At 36.3% G+C, this 27657-nt stretch overlaps 1 protein-coding gene across 7 annotated transcripts in view; it reads left to right on the forward strand.

The window, feature by feature from the left end:
• The window catches only part of SYT14 (synaptotagmin 14), an 89124-nt gene that overhangs the window by 7305 nt on the left and 54162 nt on the right, over nucleotides 1–27657 (forward strand). For 2 of the 7 annotated variants that reach the window (XM_032102898.1, XM_032102899.1), the window contains exons 2-4: nucleotides 4961–5008; nucleotides 19653–19817; nucleotides 26237–26455. In XM_032102898.1, the coding sequence (XP_031958789.1) occupies nucleotides 4961–5008; nucleotides 19653–19817; nucleotides 26237–26455 (432 nt within the window). Of the gene's footprint in view, nucleotides 1–4960; nucleotides 5009–19652; nucleotides 19818–20686; nucleotides 21966–26236; nucleotides 26456–27657 lie in introns of those variants that run through there. The other 5 variants (XM_032102894.1, XM_032102895.1, XM_032102896.1 and 2 more) reach the window with 3 other exon arrangements.

Genomic DNA, 27657 nt, shown 5'->3' on the forward strand with positions numbered 1-27657 from the left:
ATACAGTCTTTACAGTAGGAGTTTGTATTATAAAATCAGAACATAAATTTCTTACTTTTACTCTTGAAAACTTCTGGTCTTGGACATGTCTGCTGATAATTTAGTCTGATAGTTATTTCTCTTATTAGTGTGTTAGACAGTGAATAATTGTTCTATATTCACCTGTTTACATCCACCATCTGTTGGGTTTTTTTCAGGTCCAAGTGTCTTAGTCTATTAAGTCACCCCTCATAGAGAAACCTTTTGTGTTTTAACCACTTTCATTGGCTTTTTTTTTCTTTCTCTGTGTCTTCTGTGATTCTGTTTTATTCTTGGAGGTTGTGGGATCAAGAGGAGACCAAAATGGCACAAAACGTAAAAGATGTAGACATATAAATAAGTATATAAAATAGCAAATATATCTTTTTAGCTTGCTGTCTCTTTCCTTATAAATTCAGATGTTCTTTGCTTTTTAGTTTGCTTTTTGACTAGTTCTAAGCATTCAACTTTAAACATTTCCATTTCTACATATGCACTGTTATCTGTAGACTAAACTTGTAAAAAAGGATGCTAAAGGAATGCAGAGGTGATTTTACACCATGGGCTAGGATGGGCTAATGATAGTATGTAACCTCTTCAGGGAAAAACACTGATGGCAGCTGTAGAGTTGCTGTTGCACGAAAGTCTTCAGCTTTGTTTATTTTCCATTACAGTTAGCTGTCTGATCATCTAAACCCACATTCTTCCTTGTATTCAGTTCATGGTGTGAGGCAGTTTTTAAAGTAGATTAGTTGGTATATGGGACCCAGAAGTCTTTCATCATAGTTGTCTTTTAAAATAAATTTGTAGCATGTCGTATGAAACGCTTAGCATAAGAATGGGTTTCCTGAGTCTCTTGCATTCCTAGCAGAAGCAGTAGTGTTTCCTCATGCTTACACGTGATAACATTAGCATTGTGTTAGGCTTTATCACTTGTATCCTATTTTATGTTTCTACATTGTAGCACCCTGTTCCTGCTACTCAACCTGCTCAGTGTTGTCGTTCTGCATTGGAATGTCGTGGGTTTGCCAAGGGAAAAAATAGTTGTCTATTGTTGAATAAAATGTTAAGAAAACGTTGGTTGAATGTGGTCCAAACTTATGAAAATGCTAATTAAAAAACAATTCTCAGCAGGAAAGTAATTTATCATGTAAAAAGTGCATCTGAAAAATTATACCCGCTGACAAAAGGCTTTTGTGATACAGTATAATGTTCTGCTGCAGCTACGAACATGGATTTGTTGATGAACTGAAGAATAATGGATTTTATACGCACCAGCCTAAGTTGCATCACATTTTTGCTGCTGGAACTGGGACTGTGTGCCATGTTTGTTGGTGGTTGAGTTTATGGATGATGCCAGGGAGGGAGTAGTTAATAAGCTGGAGGGAAGGGCTGCTACCTGCGTGCTCAGCAAGCTCAGAGTGGGCTGAAGGAACCTCAGAAACTTCCACAAGGACAGATGAAGTCCAAGCCCTGTGCTACCAACTGCAGACAGGCTGGCCAGGAGTACCTCTGAACAAAAGCCCCTGAGGATCCTGGTGAACAGCAAGCTGAACACAGACCAGCCACGTGTCTGTGGCCTGTATCCAGCTGTGTGAATCCAGTATGAGAGGCTGACAAGCTGGGGAGACCTCAGAAGACTGCCACTAAGCTGGGAGGGAACTTAGAGTACCTGGCACATTAGGAGAGGCTTAGGAAATACATTTGTGTAGTCTGGGGAGACCTGACTGGCACTCTTACAGCAGCTTTTCACTTTACAAGGGAGTCTGAGAGGTGGAGATGGGTTCTTAAGCTGCCGAGTGAAAGCATGTGTGGCAGTGGGTGGGAGCTACATCAAGGGGAGTCCTGGCTGGCTCTAAGGTTCTAGAAGTGCTCGCAGTGACAGGGATGACACCTTCCCCCTGAGGACCACTGGTGCCCGGAGAGGTCTCGGAGTTGTGGTCGTTGCAGGATGTGGTTGGTTGAGGCTCGGAGGAACTTTCTGTAATGCTGGTCCTGTTCCTGCTCTGAAGTCTTTGAGAGCACCAGATGTCATTGATTCCCGACCTGAATCACTCTATGGTAATGCCTGTGCTACGTTTCCTAGACAATTGTTATCGGCATCTGGTGGTGAAGTTCCAGCTAAACTCCTACTACAGTAGAACTTTGAATTTTGAGTTGTACTAGTTTAGAAAGACACAAAATTTTCAGTTAATACAAAATTCAGCATTCATCTTCTTTGATGTACATGTTTTCATCTTTTTGCTGCCTTAGTCATCTCGGCAAATAGAGACTTCAGTTTTCTCAGTTTAGGACAAAACCTTTGTCCTAAATTGAGAAAATTAAACTTCATCAGATGTTTCAGCTGCCTCTGGAAAACATCTGGCCATTCTGTTTGTGTTAAATGTTTGAGTGACTTAGATTTTTAGGACCACTAGGTGGTTCTTGCTCAAGAAAATGAAAATGGTTTGTTGAATGTGCAGTTCTAAAATTACTTGATCTTTCATTATTTTTCATTTTACTTCCATTGTCTGATATTATGAAAAGCTCTTTGTACCCAAGTGGGTTTGTTTCTGTTCTTAGATTACATTTTGGACAGAGTATGATGTAGTTTTATATGCAAACTCACTTAAAACCTTAAAATCTTAAGTAGGAGATCGTGTTCATAGTCAAGATGAAATGGAACTAATAATAATTTGTGTCTAAATCGAGCTTAAATTTTAATTAACCATAACATTGTTAGTGAACTAACACTATACTATGATAAATTACCTAAAAATAGTATTTAAAGAATAACATTTAAATGTGTCATGCCTCTGAACCGTTGGGATTTATGGGCTAACCAACACAAACCCACTGTTTTCAGACTGAACTGCTAAATTAATGGTTGGCATCTTGCTGTCATGCAAAATGTTTCCATATTTTCAATTTGGTTTCTTTCAGTAACTAGTTTATTAAAAGCTGAGAGAATTCTTGGGAGTTGGAAACATGGAAAAACTTGGGTTTATCTGTTAATCCATGAATAAAAGCAAGGTGTGAATAATGTATTAGTTCCACAGTTTTGAGGACCACAGGGGAAAAGAAGAATCTGTCCAGGTCAATTGAGGATAAAATTTCAGGTCTTTCCAATAGAGTTGCTCTCTGTTGTTTCCTCACAAATATGAGATCTTTATTTTTAACTGTCTGGCATCTGTAATTTTTATTTTTTCTTCACTGCTGAATTTAAAACTAACAGGGGAAAAATTCTAGGGATAAGGCTTTCAGCCACTCTTCTGGTTTGTCTTTTATACCCTGAAGATGATTGCAATGACTTTAAAGAAGATTGCAATCTTCCCCCTCTGTCTGGTTTTGGGGTTTGTTTGTTTGTTTTTAATGCCCTGTTATTTTAAAAGCGGATTATATTTTTAATTTAGTTTTCTTATGTTTTCCTTCCAAAATGCTTTCTGAATGAAAATGATTTTGCCCAGCTTCTAAAATGCACTGAAAAGAGGGAATTATATTGCTATTACAACTGGATTTTGTAAGGGTGATGACTCCACAAAACTCCTGGTTTCCTCAGACTCACTGGTACTTGATTTCCCATTCAAGAGTATATTTGAAGCTTGTATTTCATATTTCTGAGTATGTTGACATAAAATGAGGATTCTTTTTACTTTCACAGACATTTAATTTTTTTTTAGAAGAGTTATGTTTTATTCCATTTATTTGATCCCTTTTATCCTTTCTCCCTCCAATATATGGATTTCCTACAGTTATTTCTTTAAAGTGTAAATTTAAGTAGAAATACAGATATTTTCTTAAAGCTTTACAGTACCATCTGGTAGTGTTACCGGTTAAGAGTTTTAAGTATTGTTTGATATCATTACATGCTGTATTGTATGTCATAATTAATTTATTATGGAATGCAGGAGAGTAATAAGTGCTATATAATGCATTTCCATATTTTTGAGATGGGAAGAATTTTGTTACCTAAAGCTTGTTTTAGTACGTTTTGAAGTGTTTGGAGCCCAGGAGTGAGTAATACATGCAAAATAGGTGTTTTGTGAGGCTTTGGAACCCTGTTTTGTATTTTCATGAGATTGCAGAGAACTGGGTATGAAAACCCAGGCAGCTCCCCTCAATTCTGTATTCACATCCATGCACTCCTTTGTTGTCAGTGGAAAAAGGCTGAGTGGGTTAGGGTGTGCTTAAGAGAAGCCATAGCATGATGTAATTTGGAATTTTAAGGTTTGATCACGGGGCATATAATTCCAGAATATTTTTTAGTTTAGATATTATGTGTTAGTATTTTGTTTACGAGCAGTAATCCCAACATTAAAATGTAAACAAAAATGTAGTATTTCTAGCAACAATTTTATTATTCTCAAATAAATATCTATCTAATTATAATAAATAATAAATATCTAAAGTTCTGTACAGCTGATTTTTTAAATTTAAAAAATATCTAAAGGAGAAATTCTAGGTAAACCAAGCCTTTGTTAATAGGGTTTTTTTTGTTGTGTTTGTTTGTTTGTTTTTGGTTTTGTTTTGTTTTTTTTTACCATGGTGGGTAATCATAATATTATTTTGGCATTCTTTATATTGCAAATATTTTTGATATTTTGACAATTCTTCTGTAGATAGCATTCTATAGGGTAGTTCCCTCCAAACAGGAAATTTTGTTTTATACGTGGGAAACATTGCTGTGGCTTCAGTTAAGGTGCTTGCTTTTGTAATTTTATCTGTATAAATTCAGTATAAAGCTCTTCAAACTGTACCACCATTAGCAATATTAAGCCAAAGGTACATTTATTGTTTTCTCCAAAGGATTTAATGTATAATTTGAAAATCTGTTGAGTCAATCTTCTGCATTTTTATTAAATGAAGGAATTTTGGAACTTTCTTTTACACTGTTTATAAACCTTATTAAGAAACAAAATCCATTTTATTTGTTACTGTTTTCTAATGATGTATTTCCTCACAGGTGGAGAACGAACTTGTGGTGTACATGAACTGATCTGCATTAGAAAAGGTAAGCAATGATTTGTGAAAGTGAACTCCTCAGCTTGTGAATAGTCCTGGTGAGAAATCTCCTGCCCAGTGTTATGATCTGACCTTTTGTGGATCTTAGTGTTGCATCTTTGTGTTGCAGAATCCTTTGATGCTGACAATGTCAATAGGAAAAAATAGTGAAATTATAAAATAAAACTTGATTTTTCACAAGAGGGAAAAACGTGTTCCTCCAATATTCACGAAGTTACATGGAATTTGTTAATGTTGTTCAGCTGTGATGGGTAACCACAAAAACTTTGATCTTTGCTTTATCCAATGAGACATTTTCTTGGATTATATAATTTTTAGTAGCAATAGAAAGTTGTGAGGATGTTTAAAAAAACTGATGTAATGAACAGGCAATCTCTGCCTCTGATTCCAGGTGAGATCCTAATGACTCAAACTTCTTTGAAAACAGCTGTAACAATACTGAGACGAGCAACTGACAGAGCACAGAGCAGAGCTGTGCTCTGGAGAGAGCTGGTACAGCTTAAAGCTGAGCTACAGTGGCTGAAGTTGGAGCTCGACAGAACAGCTCAGCTGTTTTAAAGACTGGATACAGTTCTGTTTTCTGTTCCTTTTGGCAGCCCTATGCTGCTTCCTCCAGCATTGCTGTTGAACCTCTGTCTTCTCATCTGAAAGTTAATAAAAACAAAATAGTTTCTTCAAGGATTAGTCCCTTGAATTGAGTCTTGGTTAGGTCAGAAGAGTCTCAGTGCTTTCAAAGGGAAGGAGTAGGAAAGTGTGGTGGGAGAGGAGTAAGGCTGCAAGACAGTTTTGACAACAACTTAGTGTTAGACTGGCTTAATAGTATTGTCAAACCACATCATACTCTGTGGGAAGAAATTTTGTTTGTCTTCTTAGTTTCCGTTGCATTCACTGAGACATTTTGGTAAAATCATTTGTGTTTATTGAAACATTTATTTAATATTGCCTAACCTCAGAATTAAGTCTACCAGTTAAGGTCGAAATAGCTTTATGATCACAAGTTATCTTTTTCAAATAGCTATTTAAAGAATTATTGAGTGTTGTATGTGGTTTGACGGTACCGTAATTAAGATTTTTTCCACTTTTCTAAACTCTGAATCATTTAGATCTTCCTTTTTTTAAAATTCTTTCTCATTTTGGAGGGGAGGTGAATTTTTTCTTTTTATTTCTGTCTCTGTTTTTCCATTGATGGATAAGTTGGCACATACAGTGCTCTGTATTCCTTCTGTAATAGGTCCTGTTTATCTTTCTGAATTGTGAAACTCGTTGGAATTTCAGAAAGCCTTCTGATAAAGTTTCAAAAGCTGTTAATCTTGCTAATCCTTATTTATTTTAGGATGCTGTACTGATTTTAGGAAAAACAATTTTTCTGCATTCTTGGAGACAGTGCTGTATGGTTTTAATGTTAATTGCTGGGAAGTTAAATTGAAAAGATGTTTTTGTTGTTTTGCTTTTAAGATTCTGTGTTATATTTGAGCATTGAATTCTGAACTCTGTTAGCCATTGATACAGTAAATTAAATAACAGTAGCGTGGAACCTGTGTTTTAGCTTTGGTGGTTATAAATTAGCCTAAGGGTAAGTGTGATTAAAAGAGAAATATCCTCTTAGTGCCGTTTATACTTGCATTATGTTGGGTTCCTTTTTAGTTCACGTGAGTTTCCATGTATAGTCTAACCTTGTGTGTCCCTATGTTACCGATAAATTTCTCCTTGTAGCGCATGGGTTTGGTTCATTCTTGTCTGTCTTCGCTCCCTACTCGATGTGTACCTTTAAAGCAGAAGATGCCTGCCATTGTACTGCAAATCTTCCAGTCATGTAGAGTTTTAGTTACTTTATCTAAGACTTTACATCATCTGATGCACATTCAAGATGCTTTTATTGTCTGACCAAGGCCAGGCTCCTAAGGATTATTTTATTTGCCAGTTGTCCAGCCCTGCTTGCTTGCCAGGATGAGAGTGCAGACTCGAGATCTCTACTGACATCCTCAGAATAGGAAGGCATTTCCAAGCTGAGAATTCCTGGCTGCCAGCAGTCTCGAGCTGGTCAAATCAGACCTTCCAGCTTTGTCCTTAATATCACTGAGTGCTCATGTCAAGCTTATACAGGATGGAGTGTCCCATCTCTTGGCTGTGCCCTGAAAGCCAAGCTGTTTTCTCATCTGTGAGCTCACTGCAGAAGTTGAAGGGACAGATTAAATGTTCACATTGACACATGGGTAATTCCCTGCAGTCTTGTCTGGTGCTGGGTAAGGTTGCAGGGTGCCCTTCTCCTTTTACTCTGGTGTCTGTGTGACTGTGGCACCAGGAGAGTACACTCCAGCACTCCTGGCATTCATCCACTCCCTCATTTACATCAAATATTGTCTGTGAAGCTTTGAGAGCATGTGGTGTTTGACAAAATGGTTCTCTATTTGCTATTTGCCTGAAAGCCTCTCGTGCTTTCTGCCAGGGGTGGTGGGTAACTGTGACTGCCCTGTGACTGGAGTTGGAGTGCCCATGTGGAACCCCTGGAAGAAACATTAGTAGTAAAGAGCCTGCATTAAGTAACTGGAGTTCTTCCAGTGTACACTTGTGCTTTGCTTGTCTGTCCAGCTTTCTTACAGTCCTTCCAAATACATGGTTGTTGAGAAGCAACTAACAGGATAAACAGCAATGTTCCATCTTGTTTTTCCTGTACTGAATAGGGAAAAGGGAAAAGTAAGCATGCAAGCAAGCATGTGTTTTCTATGAATAATACATGGCAAAACTTTCCGGTTTCAAGTGATGGAATGTAATTACAATTTATATGGGGATAATATGACTTGAAGGACAACTGTTGCTGGTGGTTAATTTTTCTTTCTAGTTAGCAAAGTAACACATTCTTAAATTGTCTTTTTGTTGCCTGTCCTTTCATTTTTTTGCTAGGAAAATAGGAACCTTGGAGTGTGAGATGATGACGTGTAAAGGGACCAGAAGGGTCTTCAAAGCTGTGTGTGACTACATCATTTAGCTCAAATAACATAATGAAAACTTCTTAGCTGTAGTTGAAGGCATAGCTGTAAAAGCAAAACTGAAGCCTTAAAAAGCAATTGTCTGCTCTAAGATTATTCAGCTGTAAAAATGAAAATAACTTGAAACCTCACTTTCCATGTTTTTTTAGGTTTTGTATTTCTCAGATTAGTTAAAACCATAGACTCAAAGGTTTGCAAGTACCGGTTATAATGTTCATTGAATAACTGAGATTATATCAGTTCTACTGGGAATGTGATCCCAATATGGTATCGATACAGGACTCAGATTTGCTACCCAAAGATGTAGCATTGTCTGGCACAGGCCTCCTCCCGTGTGACATTAATGTTGTTTCAGTTTTGTAGTTGCCCAAGAGAGATGGTGGTGGGTCCCCTCCTAGGCTGCACAAGAAGGATTGTGTTACTTTTATAGGGTTTTGTTATTTGATTTCCTTTTAACAGATTCATACATTTTTGAGAAGAATCTGCAAAGAGCTGATCAGGAGTTAGGAGACTGATAGGCTTTTCTGGAAAAGCTTTAAAACTAATTCTTACGTATTTTTAAAGAGGCTTCTTCTAAATGCGTAAATATAGGGAGTGTGTGTCCTGAAAATGTGAGTATTTTGTGGCTGTTATATAACATCTAATAGCTAAAAAATACTGAACAAGTCACTTCCCAGCTATCAAAAAGAACTTTAAATATGTATGATCAGCTATTAGGGAAGCACTGAAATTTTTGTCTGCTATGTTTAACATAGTTAAGTAGTTGAACTGTTTGTGCAGTTTTATATTTACACATTGTTGAAATCTGGAAAAAAGGAAAAATAGATTCTTGCTTTTATTATAAATTAACTTCTTGTTTAGTTCTATTATTTAATGCAAGTTTGTGTACACACACTTATTCAGTGTCTGACAGTATAAATTGAAGGCCTGGCTAGGGAAAAAAGAGTCCTGCTTTGTTTTTGACAGCAGAAGGTGACAGGAGTTTTTCTGAAACTACTCAGCTAGCAGTTCGTTTTCTTGCTGGGTATCTTCCTAGTATCCAGCTGTTTTTGAGGGGGTCCAGAGATTTGTGTTAAGTTGTTCCTTTGGTTATTTGCTATGGACATAAAAGAACTCAGGGAACTTGAGGTCAGACTTGAAAAAAACGTATCTTTTTTAGCTGTGTAGTGCAGCTGCAAGTCTAACTTGGAATTAGCTGTTGTTAGATTTGGTAATGTTTTAATTAAGGCTGTTTCAGGTTCTGTTTGTACAAACAAGACAGATTTCTGATGAGTGTTTACGATATTGAGCTATAACTGAAGAAACTCCTCTTTAATATATTCTGCTGTGTATTCACTGTTTGACATGTAAGTGACATTAAAGGAGAAAATATATGGCCGTATTATTTTTAGGTCTCTTTCACCCAGCATTTTTCACTTGTTTATTTTTGAAGTAGTGCAAAGTGATACTTCCAACTCAGCAGTGTGTTTTGTGTTTAATTCATGGAAATGTAGATTGAGTATCCGAGTAAGGGCTGAGTTGCACTGATGTTTAAAAATTATTTTTAAGCCATTTTTTTCTTTTGCAAGATGTTCCTTTCTTTCTATTGTTGTGGCAGTCTTGCAAACAAAGGAAATTATTCAGCAAACCGACTTTGTGACTAATAATGGAACAGAAGTGCTCTCTTTAATATGTAAAAGAGAATTTGCAAAAAGACAATGTCTTCATCTGACAATGAAAAATGTCATTGGTAATAATAATTTTGAAAAGATAAGAAGGTGTGAATTTTTGCTTTGTCAGAAGTATGTTTTAAGTAGAACTACTCCTCTTTAATGTTCTGGTCAACTATCCTTATCCATTTGCATGTGTCTGAATGTTAAGCTGCCAACTACATTTAATCCAAATGGAAAAAAGTAGCATTTATTCATTAGTTTCATTTTACAGTAGAAACATTATTATGTTGAAAGTCAACTGCATCTGATACTCAAGTTATCTTACACTATTTGTGATAGTCTACACTAAGTAACTGCCTCCGAAAAAGAAATAAAATAATTTTCCCCTTTCTCCCTGCTGTCATCCAGTTGGTAGAACTACTTGTTCTTCATCAGGATGCCACAGATGGTAGCAAATTTCTTTAAATTAGATAACCTGAAATGAATGTAAAATGCAAGTATATGTTGTTTCTATACTCATTTAGGGGTTCAGATTTGGGCAGTACAAAGTAAAGTGCACTTCCTCTTATTACAAAGAGGAATAAAAACTCCTCATTAGGAAAGTATGAACAATTAAAGCTATTTTTATAAAATACGAAGAACATAGTAATTAATACTTTTTTTTTCAAGGCTTGACAAAATGTTGTATCCCGTGAATACTAAACTTCATAGACTTGGGAGATACTTAGAAGTATTTCTACATGTTAAAAAAAAAAAAGTAATAATGTTAAGATTAACACCACCAGAATACATACTGAATTTTGCACTCTGTTGGAAAAGTAATCTGTATGTACACATTTTGGATTAGAGAAAATTTAATACAAAGTAAATACAAAGCTTACTGATGCCCATACAGAAAACAGAATATTATTTTTGTGTGTTCTCCTATGTTTGGAGTCTTCTGGAAAGCAGCAGCTACTGGGGAAAGTGCTCTTCTGGAAAGCAGCACTTAATTCCAACTATGGCAGTATCTTTTCTTTTGTGGCAAGTTTTGTGTAAGAACTTTGCTATATCCAAACCCTGGCCTTCACTCAAGTTCTCATGTTCATTTAATCATTTTTACCACGCAGTACTTTGCTGTATATCCTGGTTAATTGCTGTTGGATTACATGGATTGTCTCATGCTTTGTTGTTAATTGTAGTGTCTGATAGGGAAAAACGAGGTTTTAAAGTATTTTTTTTAACATAGATTATTTTTCTTTCTCTGTAGTGGAGAGCTACTTTGTAATGGGTATGAACTTTTAAACCGCAAGCCTCTAGACCCCTGTGGGTCTTTAATACCTTTGCTTTGGGAGGATTATTTGAGAATACCATTAAAAAAATTATAATCACTGCTGTTCTCTTACCCACTGTGTGGATAATAGTCATGTAATATGCTATGTAATTGCAACAGATTATTGGGATTTGGAGGTAATCAAGATGATTCCATGATCAGTGTCTATTCCAAGTGGCAAATGTGATGCTTCCTTCGCTGTTTCTTTTCAGAGATTTCTGTTGTGAGATACTACTTAATCAGAGATGAATTCCGTGTAAGAGAGAAAAGGCATTGAGGGACTGGTAAATCAGCAGGGATGGCAGGCTGACAACTTTTTCAGCACATAAGGATTTAGGAATTAAAAGATTTCTGTCAAAAGTTTAAATCTCCATCTCAGACTATGGCTTCAGTTATTCCTAAATTCTTTCTTAGATCAGTGGTTTTTTGGAACGAAGGGTCCTCTTTTTTCTGTAATTAAATTTATCACCGAAAGACAGTTTCAGCATGGTATTTTAAAAGAAAGGGAAGAGAATCCTGGAAAAGACAATCTGTAGAGGCAGTACGAGAGCTGCCACAAGTATTTTTCTTCAGTTATGTGTGTCGTTAGTTCACTTAATGAACCAAGCTGGTTTTATCATAAATTGTGAGTTTGAGGTGGCTGAGGTCACTTGGTCTGTCCAGCCTGGAGAAGAGGAGACTGAGGGGAGACCTCATTGCAGTCTGCAACTTCCTTGTGAGGGGAAGAGGAGGGGCAGGAACTGATCTCTTCTCTGTGGTGCCCAGTGACAGGACCCGAGGGAGTAGCCTGAAGCTGTGTCAGGGGAGGTTTAGGTTGGATATCAGGAAAAGGTTCTTCACCCAGAGGCTGGTTGGGCACTGGCACGGGTTCCCCAGAGCAGTGGTCACAGCACGAAGCCTGGCAGAGCTCAAGGAGCATTTGCACTTCTTTGGGATGGTGCTATGTGGGGCTAAGAACTGAACTTTGTTCCTTTTGGGTCCCTTCCAACTCAGGATATTCTATGGTTCTAGAATTCATTTTATGAAGTAAATGAACTCTTATTTGATGTAAATATTTAGTCAAGTAATTTAATTGATCGTAATAAAATAAACTGAATTTTTAGATCAAAACACATTCTAGAATATCTTCCTGTGTGTAAGGATTCCTGGAATCTAGATGTTAAAATGTATTGTTCTTATTAGCCCTTGTAATTAGATATTAAGAAAACAAAGGGAAAAAGAAGTCCTGCTTTGTCTCTGTAGCAGGGCATATTATCCCTCAGCCAGGGGGAAGTGACATAAACTGAATGTTAAAAGAAATTGCTATTATTTCTGATAAATTTCCACTGGAATGGGAGTGACAATTGAGTTAGACCAGTGTAGCTTTCATGATACACTAGTTCCAGTAGACTTTTCATGTAAACAAACACATTTATTTTTTGCCTAAGATGACACTTTTTAGAAATTAATCCAGAAGTGGCATCATGTATCACTTCAGGTAATTTAAGTTTTGTGTTTTCCTCAGTATTTCTTTGAAAGGTCTATTTAAAGGGCATTGTTATTCCAAATAGAAAGTTAAATAAGCACTTTCATCCTTGTTTCATTCTATCAGTCTTAAAAAATTTCTGAGAGGTTCATGTTGCTGAAATTGTTAATAATTTTCTTATTTAGGAAATGTGATGCTCTTTTCAGTTTTGCATTGAGATTGAATTGAGTCATCATTTCAAGTTCACGCTCATTTGAAATTGTGTCACTCAGGGTTATATCCTGGATGTGAATACTTAAAATGTTGAAGTACAGGTAGCTCATGTTGCAGGGGCTTGTAATTTGTACTGGAGATTGTGTAAACTTGCTGTACAACAAAGTGCAAGATGCAGTGTCGTTACTGTTATTTTGTTGGTGCCTTACTAGCCAAGAGATGGGATGATCATGATTATCACGATTTATGACTTGAAAATCAACAAGGCATCAATCTCAAAGGTCGTGAGTTAGTAACAAGTCACCATAATGGAGAAAGTCACGAGTTTCAGAGTTACATCCTCATTTATAACTTTCTGGTCCAATAAGCAATTAACATGAGATTTTGTTTTGACTCTGTAACCTATCACCTTTGATCCTTGTTACTGCATTGTGTCTGTTTCACAACCAATGGCTTTCTAGCTCACGTACACACATACACTTCTATGAGAACATCTAAATTCTTAACTTAAACTATAAAATCACATTACTATGCTTAAAACCCTTCACCATATCACCTAATACATTTTCTTACTTACAACTGTAGAAACCTAGGTTTATAATTCTTCTGCTTAAAGTATGTATAGCTTTGTCATTACATTAATCCAAGTTCTTTCCAGGGCTGTAAATTAAACTCATTAATGCCTGTGGAAGTTTCTGTTTTTCTGTTTCCCACAATGCAGGAGCAACAAATCCAGAGGAAGGAACATCATAAAGCTGGCAGAATAAAATGTATTTAGCATAGTATGCTGCCAGATGTAGCCATGAGTAGTGGGCCAAGGGAAGAAGTCTGTGCTGCATAAGGAAAGGCAAAATGCAAGTTCGAATTGGAGGGGGCAGCATCTTTGTACAGAAAAGTTTCAGTTTTAATGTAACATAAATGTAACTAAAAAATTAAAACCATTGATACATGAGATGTAATTGTATGTTTTAAGTTGAGCTGAAAGACTTCCTGATGTCTGTTTTGGCAAAACATGGAAAAATAGGTAAATTTGTAGAAGGGAATTGCGTAGTTCCAGTGTTTTATATGGCAGATAGAAGAAAGAATGAAACAGGAATCATAGGATAGATACTTGGAATTTTGTCTTTTGACGCGTTCAATAAAATGTTTAGGGTTGATTGTCTCTGATTTTTAGCAGCAACATCAGCTAGTCAATTTTTGTGGTACAGTTGCTTCTGTTTTTTATATGGGAAAGCATTCTAATAGTGATGCTGCCATATATAGTGTTTTGGGAAGCAGTGCAGGTAGTCAAGAACTTAATGTTTTAAGTCTTCTAAGGCACACTGCAGTGGATTAACTATTACACCCTGTAGGTGTAGCATTTTGTTTAGGTAAAAAAAGTTGCATTCACTTGTTGCTTCTTCAACTACTCCAGCAAATAGAAAGATACTAATTATGTACAAATTCACAAATTGCTGTGAAACGTTGTGTACTGAGTTTCCATTGTCAAAGAAAAGCTTTTTAGAAAGAGCACAAAATCTTAGGTAGCCTTCAAGTTCAGTTACTCACTTCTGGAGAAGAGACAATCCTATGTAATTAGTAAAAAAAAATTACATGTAAATTGACGCATATGAAAGTACAGTCCCTACTCCTGTTGAGTAATCAGTCAGACCAAAGTATTCACTTGTGAGCAGACTGAGGTGTGGAGGGATTCATTTGGTTTTTTCTGTTATGACATGAGTTGTCTGTGAGAAATAAATACATCCTGTTTGGAGAGAAATAATTCAAGCATGGAAAAAGGCAGTCAAGGCACAAATCTTGTTGTTTCGTTCAGTAACCTGCTCAGCTTTCTAAAAATATGCTAATTTCTTGTGCAAGTGGCAAAGTTGGAAAGAAGTGACAAGCAGCATTTGGCACTCAGATGAAAATGCTTTGAGCTGGACAGCTCAGATTATTTCCATGGAATGTCAAGATGTACTGGTGTAAAAAATGAATAGCAGTAAATCATTCTTCTTCAGGACTAAATACAAACCAACAGTCCTGTATATTTAAAAGAATTTAAAGGGCTAAAATATCTTAGATCAAGTTGTAAAAAAACCCCAAAACCCCAAGTTATAAATAAAAATAAGCTTACATATTTAATTTCAAATGTTTTTTGTGCTAGGATCCTAAAAATAATTGGCATTTTTCGGATCATGCCCCCTAGTTACTTAATTTGTGTACAGAGAGCTAGTATTGCATTTGTAAATGAATAATTGAAACATCACTGAGATAACAGTGTGGCTTTGTACATTGCTAGCTAAGTGAGTAGTATGATGTAGAGTGTGAAAACTCAAAAAATAATCGACTGGGTATTAAATACAGTTGGGGCTAGATATATACTAAGATATTAAATGCCTTTCAATTGAAAGTAAAAAATGTTTCCTATTTTTAAAAGTTCTGAGGATTTTCTTTGTTTTGGTGATATTTATTTGAAGATGCCATTATTTTTTGGAGAGTTTGAAACATTTTTTGGAAATAAAAAATTATTTCATAACAGCGAAGTTATTATTTGAGAAAGAGGTGCTAATTTGATATTTAAGATGAAGAGATGGTAAGTTTTTGTGTTCTAATACTTTTGATTCTAGTGTTGATAACAACAAAATGGAATTAAAGTGATGTTAATGTAATACTTCTGTAATGACTTTGACTTTCTATGCCACTTCCATAGCCAGCAATTCAATTAGTCTTGGAAACTTTGTAGAAAGACATTTGGTTTTTTTGTATTTCTAAACCTGCCTTATATTATAATGAATTTCAAACATAAATTCAAAATTTTATTGTTGTTTTTCTTAAGAACCAAGAGTAATTATGAAGCTTATACAAGTAGGACATTTGAACCTAAAGTATGACTTTGAGAAAATACTGCTTTTTTTCTGGTTTCCGATAGTAGAAGAAACCACTGAGAACCTCTGGGAGTTTTTAAAATGCTTTCCATGGTACAGTTAATGCCCAGACAAATCAGAATTTGACAGTATGCTTTGAATCAAAATAATTTTGGTGGTGAAGGTGGCATAGATGCATTTTTTATGCAAAAAAAGAACTTTTTTTTTTTTCTGTCTGTGAAGTATACCTGCTTGACACTTCAGCTGTGAGAAACTAACTGAAGGATTAATGTGATGTATAAAACCTGTATTCATGGATGGGAATCTGTACACATTTCATGTGGAAAATTGAAGTGCATTTTCTTTCCCTGGCTTTATAATGGTAATACATTACAGGATTTCAGCTCGATAATTTACCTAATCTGTGAACAAGTATTCCAAGACTCTTTACATGAGTGCAAATTGATACAGAAATATAATTTTCAAGTCCTGTGTTCACACTGAATTACATAAATAATTAATTAGTCCTGCTGCAGCTAAAGTTTCATTCTTTTTGTAAGGTATCAGCCAATGTTTCTTTTTTCACTCCAGAAAAATGTCATCAGATACTGTGTTTCCATAGAGAACTATAAGGCTTTCAGACAGTGCCTTTTTTTAACTACTTAGTATCCGGGAAGTAGTGGAGAAAAAAACCCCAAAGTATTGTTTTCAAGTTCCTTTTAGGTTGTGGTTAACTTCCTTAAGCACATATTTTGACAGATCAAAGCAGTTTGGTGAACAATATAAGCATAAATAAAAACTTAAGAGTTGCAGTTTAAACCTACATCAAATGTGACATATGGGAAAGTGGTTTTCCCTGAAGATGTTGTACAATTAATCTATCCTGTTAAAAGGAGACTGTTACTGCCCTTTATTGAGATCATTCCATGACTGGAATTCAGTTAAATCTCCTGCTTAAAGCAGTCTGGACACTGAATTCAGGCAAAGTTGCTTAGGACAGCCTGCTCCAATAATAAAGCGATCATTCTCATAGTTCATTCGATGGTCCCATGAGCATTTATCTGCCTTCTAATCTGTCTTCTTTTTTGCCTTCTCATCACTTTCTGACTTGTTCTGTGGACCCCATATTGGTGTCACACCTTCTTCATATTTCACACTGGTTTCCTCCCTGATCATCATTAACCTGTGCCACCTTCTATGGCGCTCTCACTTCTGCTGGTCCCTGTGTTCTGGTGAATCACAGTTCCCTCTTGCTGCCTTTTCTGCCACTGCCTCTGTGTTTGATAGGTGTTACTGCTGGAAGTTATTGAAGAATGAAGATTTTCTGCTCTGGTCCCAGTCTCTAGTCTCATTTGGGTCAGGATAAATAATTCAGAGAAAATTTGGTGTTGTTCCAATAGCCCCAGACATTCTCAGTTATCCATATGCAGTGTTGGAAGGGGTGGGAGCATGACTCCTGCCAGCAGAACTTTGGGAGATTTCATCTGTTAAGCTTTGAGGTCAAAAATTAATATATATGAACTGAGGCTTTTGTCAAATCTCAGAGTATTCCTGTGTGTGGGAAGATTCCATGAAAATGGTAAATAGACACCTGGCAAACAATAAATGAACGCCTGACACATGCTGAAGCTCATGATAATTAAAATATTAATTAAAAAAAATTGAGCTGCTTTTCCTCTCTGTTCCAGAATAGAAATCCACTTTTCTCACCTTGTTACCCCTCTTGATGTAGCAGGATGTCTCATTTGAAGTTGTTGGCAAGTTGAAGTTGTTGGCAAGTTCCTTTTCATGGGAAAATTTTCAGGGGTGGTATAGGCAAAATGTTACATGATCTCTTCTGCTCAGAGGTAAGAAGGGAAGCAAAAATAATTGTCAGTTTTAGATAGGTCTGGATGTCCAGCTCAAAACAGAAGTGCAAATCTGTCCAATTTGTTTTTCATGGTGGAAGGCATGTTTCTTTGGATCTTTCTTTCTTTGTCAGATTTAAAAGACACCTGTGTAATAATTTAAGAACAGCACCACAGACACAAATGTTCCCTGCCATCCTGCAAACCGAACTGAGGAGGTTGTGGAACTGCATGTGTTTCTCAGTCAGTACTTTTACATAGATGTATGTGCCCAGATTTACAAAGGGCATATGTCGAATAAGAGAATGATATCATTTGGAAGGCTCCTGGGAAAGTAATTTGCAGTTCAGTCCCTTGCTCAAAGCAGGGATAACACTGAAGTTGAATTCTATAACTGATCTAGGCAATCTGTTCCAGTGATAAACTCCTCTCATTCTGGATTTTTCCCGCCTCATCTCTACATTTTTCTTGTAGTTATTTCGGACTTGTGCATCTTGTCCTTTTGTATTGCATCTCTGAGAATGCAGAGTCTGTTGCCAACTTTTCTTTAATCCCATTCCTTTTTACATAGTTAAAGATGTTACCATGCAGCATTATAGTCCTAAAGGGAAGTGCCAAGATCATGGCAATCAGAATTTGTAAATCTGATAAAACTTCATAAATCTTTATTAAATAGAAAAAAAATCAACCCCCAAAAATGGGATTTATGGTGTTGTGTATAGAGTCTTGCAAAGTCAGCAGGAAGAAAGGGATATGTGAAATCCCAGCTTTCATCCAGATGAATGCAGTCATGTTCAGCTTGGAAAGATGTGTTGTCTGTGTGCTGTGGCCACAAAATCTGCTCTTAGGTGCTACTCTGCCTGTTTAGAATGCAGGTTTGAGACATAACTGAACCTATAATGTTTCTTAATTATCAGTACACTAGTAATAAACTGGTTAACAGATTAATCTGTTACATATCACTAGGGATCACTTACAGTTCTGTAATGCTTTACATGGTTGTTAATTGCATGTAGTTATTGAATTCTGTCACATTTTTGCCTATAAATTGCACCCAAATATTATTCAATTGCAGTTTTATAACCCTTCACTTTAACCTCCCACCCTACTTCACAACAAATTTGCAATTCGGTTGCAACTTTAACTTCTCACTTCAAGTTTTTTGGATGTAAACCGCATGGAGAGTCCACTGGGTTTCTTAAGGGGCTTCCCTCTGACATCCTGGCAGCCTTTATTAATGAAGCAGTTCAGCTTCATTATGGTCTGTGGTTGTCTCCACTCCTTTCAAAAGATCTGCCCTCTCTTGGTCTTTAACTGCCTTTGTAAGTTGTTACTTATTTCTCACATTTCTCGACTGTTGTTTTTGCTGCTCTTCTATATCCCTTTCTCTACCCAGTCTCCTTTCAAATAAACAAATAAACCCTTTAAATACTCTTTCCTCATTGCTTCAATTTGCTACATCCATTTGCAGATTTCATATATTTCTAAAACCTGCTCCTTCATAATCTTGGTCGTAAATGGTACAATTGATATTAGGTATTGAAGCACTTCAAAGATTCTACACCTGCCAAAGATCCCCAACACTGCCTTTCAGTTATCTGCTTAATAGCAATTACATATTTTTTATTTTACATACTCTCTAAGACATATCAGTCTACTTTGGCCTTTTTTCCCCTCTACCTGGTTTTAAGTGTGCTTTATCTCTATTCCACTTACCTCTTTCTTGGTTCATATGCAGGTGAACTTACATGCTGTTTCTCACTCTCTTTTTTGCTCTTTAAGTATCCTCTTGTCAGGGAGCAGCATGGGCCAGCTGGTCCCTGAGAGAAGAGGAGCCAGGTGCTGAACATAACAAGGTGGACAGGACAAGGGCTCCGTCCCTCCTCGGCAGCGTTGTCTCAGAGCTGGCCCTGAGCACAATTAGCCAAACCTCCAGAAGATGGGGTGCTCTTAGCTCCTTTCCAGTGCTCTGTCTTTCAGGTGTTCCATCTGAAGTCATTGGTCTTGGCAGCTTCTGATAATTTCCCCATTTTTCTGCACAGACTGTCCAGTCCTCCGTCAGAGCCTCTTGCTCGCAGTGTCAGTCCCTCTCAGATTAGGACCAGATGCTTTTCTGTTCTTTGAAAAGATGATTAAGTGTTAACTCAGATTTAAATGGTGGGGTTTTAGTTATTTAAATGGTGGGGTTTTCATTATATTTTGCACATGTATTTGCATCTTTTGAGGTATTTATTAATGATCAATTCTGATAATATTACAACTTTCCAAACTTTTACAAGGTTCTTAAAAATGTGTTTCTTTCTGTTTCTTTTAGTATCTCCTGAAGCAATTGGATTCCTGTCTGCGGTCGGGGTGTTCATTATTCTCATGTTACTACTTTTCCTATATATTAATAAGAAGATGTGTTTTGAAAATGTTAGTGGTTTCCCAGATCTCGATTCAGGATATACTACAAGAAAGAATTCACAAGATAAACTTTGTAAGTATCTGACATACAGTGCACTAAACTTGATTATAAGAATGCACATTTTTACAAGGATGTAGCAACACATCAAACGTTGGGTTTTCCTGTGACTGCAGTACTCAGAAAGGAGCAAATGTTTGTATCCACAAGCCACAGAAATTCAACAGCTATATAACCAAAGAGTTTGCATGGGGAGATACTTCTCTTGCCCTCTGAGAATACTCTTGACCTTATTTTAAACATTCCATAATTTTGTATAATTAAATCTTTTCGAGTAAATTTGTGGATGGGATTGTTACTCAGCCTGTTAAAATCCTTCACCATACTTTTGGAGAAGGTCTTGCTTTTATTCACCTGGAAAATAATTTTAAAGAGTAATTTTAGTGACATCTTGTATCTGACTAACACATTATTGAATATTTTTTAATACAATGAGGTCTTTAAGGATCATATGTAATGAAAGAACTTAGACCTTGAAAAAGATATTGAGGGTTGGTAAAACAACCTCTTCCTACTTTTGTGCTGTGAAAATTAAACAGGCTTTGTTATCTGACTTGAGAGAAAGAGACAGGCACCAGAGAACAGAATGTGAAATTGAAGAGTCCTTCTTCCCCTCTACCTCTTTAAAAGATGTAGCTAAATTTTTATTTTCAATTTTCTAGGAAGAAAAAAAACTTTTTCCCCTCAAAAATTGTCTGTTCTTAGCTTTCTTTTTTTGCTACAAAGCAAGTCTTGATGTTCTAAAATGTCTTCATGTAAAAGACAACAAATATTTTGGGGTGAAGAAGTCTCCATGATGTGTGTTGTGTTACGTTAAAAGCTTGTTTTCGCGTGACATGGATGAAAGGATATAATTTAAATGTCTCACAACTTCTTCTTTGCAGGTTAGAATAAAAAAAAAATTCCACCTCACACAGTTGTCTTGTTTTTGAAAATAATGAATTTTATTATGGCTAGTTGATGCTGCATTTGATGAAAGACTATGATTTTGCTGGTTGATTGTGGCTTCACTTCAAGATATTTATTTAGCTGGTTTTTTATTATTTTCAATGCATATTGAATGAAAAGATGAAAGCTGCAACTTCCCCTCGTAAATGTATTGATTTTTGAGATAGCAAAGGCAAATAGCTCTGAAATTGAAGCTGGAGAATCAGAGATGATCAGTTTGTGAAACAGAGGACCACTCACTATTAAAAGCTGTTGCTGAATAGGCTGGACAAATGGCATTTTTTAGAAACCTTCACCAAAATCTGAACCTTCCCTCTGTGTCTTCCCTGGTGGACACACTCAGCAGCGCTGTGGATGACCTGGCCAGTGTTGTTGGCGAGGTCGGCTACTCTGTAGCTGACTCAGTGACAGAGCAAGTAACAAGCATGATCAGTGGCCTGCGGGCAGAAGATGAGAGCTCCAAAACACAGAGTGATAAACCTGTAGAAGGCAGAGAGGAACACACACCGTCATTAAATCATTCTCAGGAAAGTAATATGAAAACAAAGGGAAGTGCTGCAGAACACAAAGAGACTCATAATTCTGATTTGTTAGATTTTGTAAGAAAAGGTACAAGTCAAGTTGGACTATCTGACCATGTCTCAAAAAAAAACCAGTGCCAGTTAAGAGGCACAGATAATAATAATCCTGTCAGTGATACAGAAGTACCTCAGGATTTGAAGACTGTAGGAGGACCTTTTAAAAGGGAAGCAGTAGGGGGAAATGAGTGTTTTATAAATGGTAAGGATAGTAACCTGAAAAGTAACAAATTTACTGTGGAGCAATCTATTGAGGAGCAAGAGAATTGTCTATATGCAGTATCAGATAATTCTAAGAATCATGTGCATAAAAAAATCAAACCACAGTCACCTGGAGTTGATTTTAAAGATTCTGGTAAAGTGCACGGTATGAACGTTCCCCAAGATTTAGAAACAAAACTTGTTGAAGTACAGAAGGAGAAATTATCAGGCTCCAGCTTGAAGAAGATGCACAATGACCGTCTTAATTGCCTTAATGAAATCAAAGAAAAGAAATCTGAAGCCTTCTTTGACAGAAAAGGAAAACCCACCTCGAAGGATGAAGGCAATGTGTCAACTACAATTGCGAATAAGGGTAAAAGGGAAAGCTCAAAGAAATTAGAAAGAGAGCTATATAGTAAGAAGACAGCAGGAAAAGGTGAGGAGTCTGTCAGCAAACTGCATTCTTCAGCCTTTCCTGAAACTTATGATATTTCCTACTTTTTTCACCTAATTCGCACATTTAGTAACAGCGTTTCCTGTGAGTGAAAGTAGGCTTGTTTGTCTCAGTGCTTCATTTTCTAATTATGTTGATATTTCTTGGAAGTTAGTTACTTGCCAAAATATTACGTAAAGGAACTGATTAATAAATGCCTTTTCTAAGTTTACTCTTTCTCTATACGGTTTTTCTTGCCTTCTCTGCTTTGTGGTGTTTTTTTGCCTTTCAGTTTCTGCTGAAAACTATGAATTAATTAATTCTGGAAATTAATACTTGTTCTGTGAAAGTGATTTTTATTTTGTTTCTTTTAAAAGCATTGCATAAGATGTACTATGATGATAAAAGAAATAACTTCTTTTGCATTTACATTACAGTAGATCTTCAGAATATTTCTGGGATATGTAAGATAATGATTTCAACACACAATGAGAAATGAGACACTCAAGGAGAAATGGCAATTAAGCGATTTTAAGTATAGAAAGAAGTGAAGGAGGCGTATCTTAAAGTTGTAGTCTTAAAAGAAAACCTGTGTGTTGTTGTTATGGATACTTTGTGTGCCGTCTTCGACATCTAATCTTAGTGTGATAAGGGAATTGCAATAACAGTTTGTGAGTAAGAAGTAAAACCTTGCAATTTTACATACTTTTGCAGGCTGCATAGTAAACTTTTAAAAAGCAACACCTGCTTTTCCAGAGGTGCTGATTCTGTAAAGAAATGAATGATTTCCTAATAGAAACACATTTTTTTTCTTCAGTTGTGTGTGTTTTCCTTATCTGAAAATTTCAGTTATCTGCTTTGTTGAGTTTTGGTTTGGTTTTGTTTGGTTGTTTTTTTTTAATTTGAATTAGGAGTGTTTTCCATGTTTGTATGATAAACTATGATCTCATCTATTTCTTTCCATAATACTGTATTTGTAAGGTATATTCTCTCAAAAATGGCATTTAGGTCCCATAATAAGCAAATTAATAGCTTTCAATAGGTTAATAATTGCTCATGAACCATGTCAGCCAAATAAAGGAAAGGTTTTACTAAGAACATAAATTCTCTTTGGCAAGTTTCCAAATAAGGTACAAAATTCAAATGAGAAGTAGCAAGCAAAAGGCATAAAACCCTGAGATTTTTTTTTTTCCCTAATGTACAGGAAGCTATTTTTTCCCAAGAAGCTGAAACCAAGCATTGTAATTAAAAAAAAATATTTGCATGGATAGCTTATGTTTTAATTTCAAGGAGGTTTTTAAGTCCTCTGAAGAGGTCTTGCTTCATGACTTATAATAATGTGTAATGGTATACATTCTCTTTCTTTTATGATGGGAACTGGAAAAAAAATAAAAACTGCTATCACTGAGAACTTCTGAGTGCTTACAAAAGTCAGTGTATTATTAGAGACATAACTTTCAACTCTTCTTTCAAACATGTTGCTACATGTTTTATACTATTCCATTCTTTATGCAGGCTGATTAATGAACCTGATTTCATATTTGTGAATACATTTCTTGTAATGTTAAAGGGTGCACCTAATACTGATGTCTGGCACTGTATTTTAGGCCTGGTACGCTCTGCTTTAATTACAGCTGTGGAAATCTGTAGAAGTTTCCTATGTGGCAGGTTTCAACCTCTGGAGGGCCATATGAGATACAGAATTTTACTCTGTGTTCCAGCAGAGGAGACTCCTTTTTCTGGGCAGCCTCTTGCAGTGAATGTGTTAGCCAGAATATATCCTAGTTGGTGTGATATTTTCAATAAGTGATCAGTGAAATTGAACTTGCTTTATAGCCATCCATAAATGGGAAGAACCATATCTGCTAGACTTGAATTAATAGCCTAGAGTTGAAAGATCTAGTTGCTCCTTAGCAGTCTTTTAAGGCACCATTTAACCTATAAATAGTAAATTAAGTTGATGTACACATTGTGTGTAGAGCTGGTAGCCCCACATCCAGGTAAGGTTTTCTGACATTTTCCATTTCAAGACCTTATTATGAGTTTCCTAAATTGTGTGCCAAATTTGAAAGAATTGTGAGGAAATGAGGCATACTTTCTGTCTGAAATCCTATTGTTTGATTTTTTTCCCCTAAGTTACAGTTTAAAATCTTTATCTGTTTCCAAAAATAGATTATGGGAAAAGCATGCTGGCTATTTGTGCAAAAAAATTAAGTAGATTTCACATCAGCTTTACAAAGATGCTGTGGCACCTTTGTGTATTGAAATATGTGCTCAAAATGTGGGAGAGCACTTCTCCCATATCAGAGATGCCCATGTTCTTCTATGAAAAAACACCTAAGTTTGACAAAGTTGGAAATTTCTGGAAAGTTTGCTTTTTGAAAAGACATGGTAAACACTTCTTATACTTTGCTTGTTAAATTCACTGACCATCCCATTTGCACTCATATGCTTCATTGTAGAGATTGAAGAACAGAGCAGGACTTCCTACCCTGCCTTTGATACTTATGGTTACTGAAGGACACTGGGAGTTTGAAGAGAAAAATTCAGAATAAACATATTCTATGTGACAGCAGAAATTTCCTGAGCAAATAGGACATGATGCACATGGTGGATTGGGATTTGAATTAGGATGGGTAACAGCTGTGGAGAGAACTGATAACCTCATGTGAAGGCGGAGAGACTAAGGGTCAAAGACCAAGGTTACATGAGTAGTTGGTTAAGTGCAAGTAAAGAGAATTTGGGGTGGAGAAAGAGAATAGAGGAAATCATCATAAGAGACCAAAATTGGGTGCTTGGAGCAAGAACTTGGAATATGGGGCTGGGAGGCAGGAACTTGGGATGGGATTCTACTTGTATAAATGTAACTTTCCAAAAGATTTCTTACCTAAACTTGCAGCAGAGGTTTTTCTGTATGAGTACCAGGGAGAAAAAGACCTCTATGGGGAGAAGTTCCTAAAAGTAGGAAGGCTGGACCTCTGTAGTACTAAGAGGCAAACACTTGACTGTAAAATAGCCTAGATGGCTGGCATACATTGAGTTAATTTAATTTTAACTGGCTGAATTTTGGGTAAGCTGAATCTGTCCTCTAGCAGGAATACCCAGCCAGAGGAGTGAGACTGACTGGGCATGAAGGCAGACACTAATGGGAGTGGAAATGCAGACCTAGAGCTGAGGGCATAAAAGCAGGGAGGGGAGAAGCTGTTGAGCGTGGCTGGATAGCGTGTTAGACAACATTCCCTCAGATTCAGGAGCTGAAAAACAGCATTATGGGCATCTCAGAGCTCTGCTGGTAATGGAAATCAAGTGGCAAATCATACACCGTAGGCTTGCTCTTACAGTAGAGGTAATGCTGACTTCTTTTGAGTTTCCATAAACTCTTAATGCCTATTGAAGTCTGAGATCTACAGAACCTCTGCAAGGCATGGTAAATTTGGGCAGAATCCATTTGAACTTTGGAAAAAGGGAGGAGGAAATTTTCCCTTTACAGAAGTAAAAATGCAGCTAGTCTTTGATTTGTGGGAGGAAGTCATGCTTGAGATGTAGTTGGAAAATGTTGGCCACAGGAGTGGGCACTATAGAACTGCTGCAAAAGAATTAACTAGGTAGATTTTTTTTCCTGTGTAATTTTTGCTGTTGCCAGATGTCTGCAGTAAAAATCTGCATTAATTTCAGTTATTGAACAAGGAGCTGTTTATTGTAAGTTAAATAAAATTGTGCATGCAAACATCTTTCACTAGCATTTTCTCATTTGTTATTGTGAGTTTAAGCACTACTGGCATAAATATCCTAAAGATGATTTTGTTGTAGGCTTCTTTTTGTAAATCAGTTTCATTTCTGTGCTATGCTACATGCTCACAGCAAAAATCAGCTGGGAATGTAGGATCAGGAGCTGCTTGCTTGATATGTTAGGTATCCAAATGTAGTATTGCAGCAGTGTTGGATTTACTTTACATAAATTATTTTAAGCATTTTCCTACTTAATGAAGGGTTTCAAGAATGTCTATGTGCCGCCTTACGTGTTGATCTGTTTTCTGTTGAAAAGTGTAAGAATGGTTTTTTGGGGCTTAATGATCTTTCAGGTCTTCCAGAAAATGAAAACAGCTCTCAGCAATTACAAAATCATAATGCTTGTAATTACAACAAGATATTTTAAAAATATTACAGAAATTTTAATTGAAATCGCTTAAATATCTTCAATGATAACCTCTTATGGTTATTTTCTTGTATTCTATTTTGAGCTGTAGTCGATTTGCTTTATTTTATTCAAACAGACAATTCTTATATGAGTAAAGACCAGCATGGTTCATCATCTGAGAGTGAAGATGAAGCACTGGGTAAATATCATGAGGCCTTGTCTAGAACCCAGAGTTCCAGGCTGCCAGTGGTGGATGGCAGACAGCAAAAAAACTATATATGGGAAACCAGACAAAAATATAGTCCCCTGTCTGCAGAATATGATGGATACAGTAGTGAAGCCTCAATAGATGAAGGTAAGAGTGATTTAAAAGCCTTCCTTTTATTCCAAATTTCAGAATTGTGTTCTGGATAAGTAAGTCCTAGACAAGAGCAGCTTGACTAGCAAATAGTCAATGTCTGCAAGAAATATCCAGACACCTCTTATATTAGTGCATGCTCAAAAACAAAACAAAACAAAACCCACACAATTGTATACAGTCTTCCAGAAATACTACAAATGATACAATATCTTGTTATATTAAGTTTAATTTAATTTTACCATTATTCATTTCATTTTTGGGGCAATTTAAACTGTTTTGATTTAGGAAGGAGACATGGCAGCTCTTGTTGAATTTGTGGTATTATAAATAAGAAGAAGCCATGTTATTCCTTTATTGATAAGCTATTCTAACAGCAAAGTAAATGGAGTGGGTTATTGGCTACAGTGCATATGGTCATTGCAGTGTGCATTGCTGGAATGTTCTGTATCTTTTCTTCTCATGAAATGACAGAAAGAACTTATTACAAAGGTTAGATTAATGTGTTTTTCCATGGTGCTAAAAGTTGAATTTAAACAATGGATGTTTTCTTACATGCTATATATTTCTTGATTTTAAGTTGGGGTGACAGCTTGATGTAGAGGCTGAGAATTCTGCCGTCAATATTTTGTCAATATGCTTTTTGTATTTGAAAATAGCTGTGTCTATAGCCACGTTCAAGCATGAAAAGTGAGCTTCTGTGGAAGTTAGGTAAAAGTCAGATTTTGATACAGGTGCTGTGTTATAGTAAGGTATTTTTGGTCTCCTTTAGTATGTTAAAACGCAAAAGATTTTTAATGTTTGATGTTTTCTAATAAAAAGTGAATACATGTAATTTAAAAATGCTTCACCTTAAGTGTTCTATGCAGTCCAGACAGGCTTGTAAAAATTTACATTTTCTACAATTCGATATAATTAAATGATATAAAAGTCTGTCTGCTGTTGAAATTTGAAATTAGTACATGGTCACTCTTGATTCCAAGCTAAGACTTGAAGGACATGAAAGCCACAGTTAAAGTAAGTTGCAGAGTAAAAGGATTCTTTTTTGATGATCAGAAAATTCATTTCCTTTGCTGTTAAACTGTAGGGAGGCAGGGAGTCTGAGTTCCAGCAAATAGTGAAGGAGGTGCAGAGGTGAGGTCAGGTGGTAAGAACAGATCTTTGAACACTGTGATGGAGAAGGAATAGGAATAGTAAAA

Source organism: Corvus moneduloides, chromosome 3, assembly GCF_009650955.1.
Source record: "Corvus moneduloides isolate bCorMon1 chromosome 3, bCorMon1.pri, whole genome shotgun sequence".
Lineage (NCBI taxonomy): Eukaryota > Metazoa > Chordata > Aves > Passeriformes > Corvidae > Corvus > Corvus moneduloides.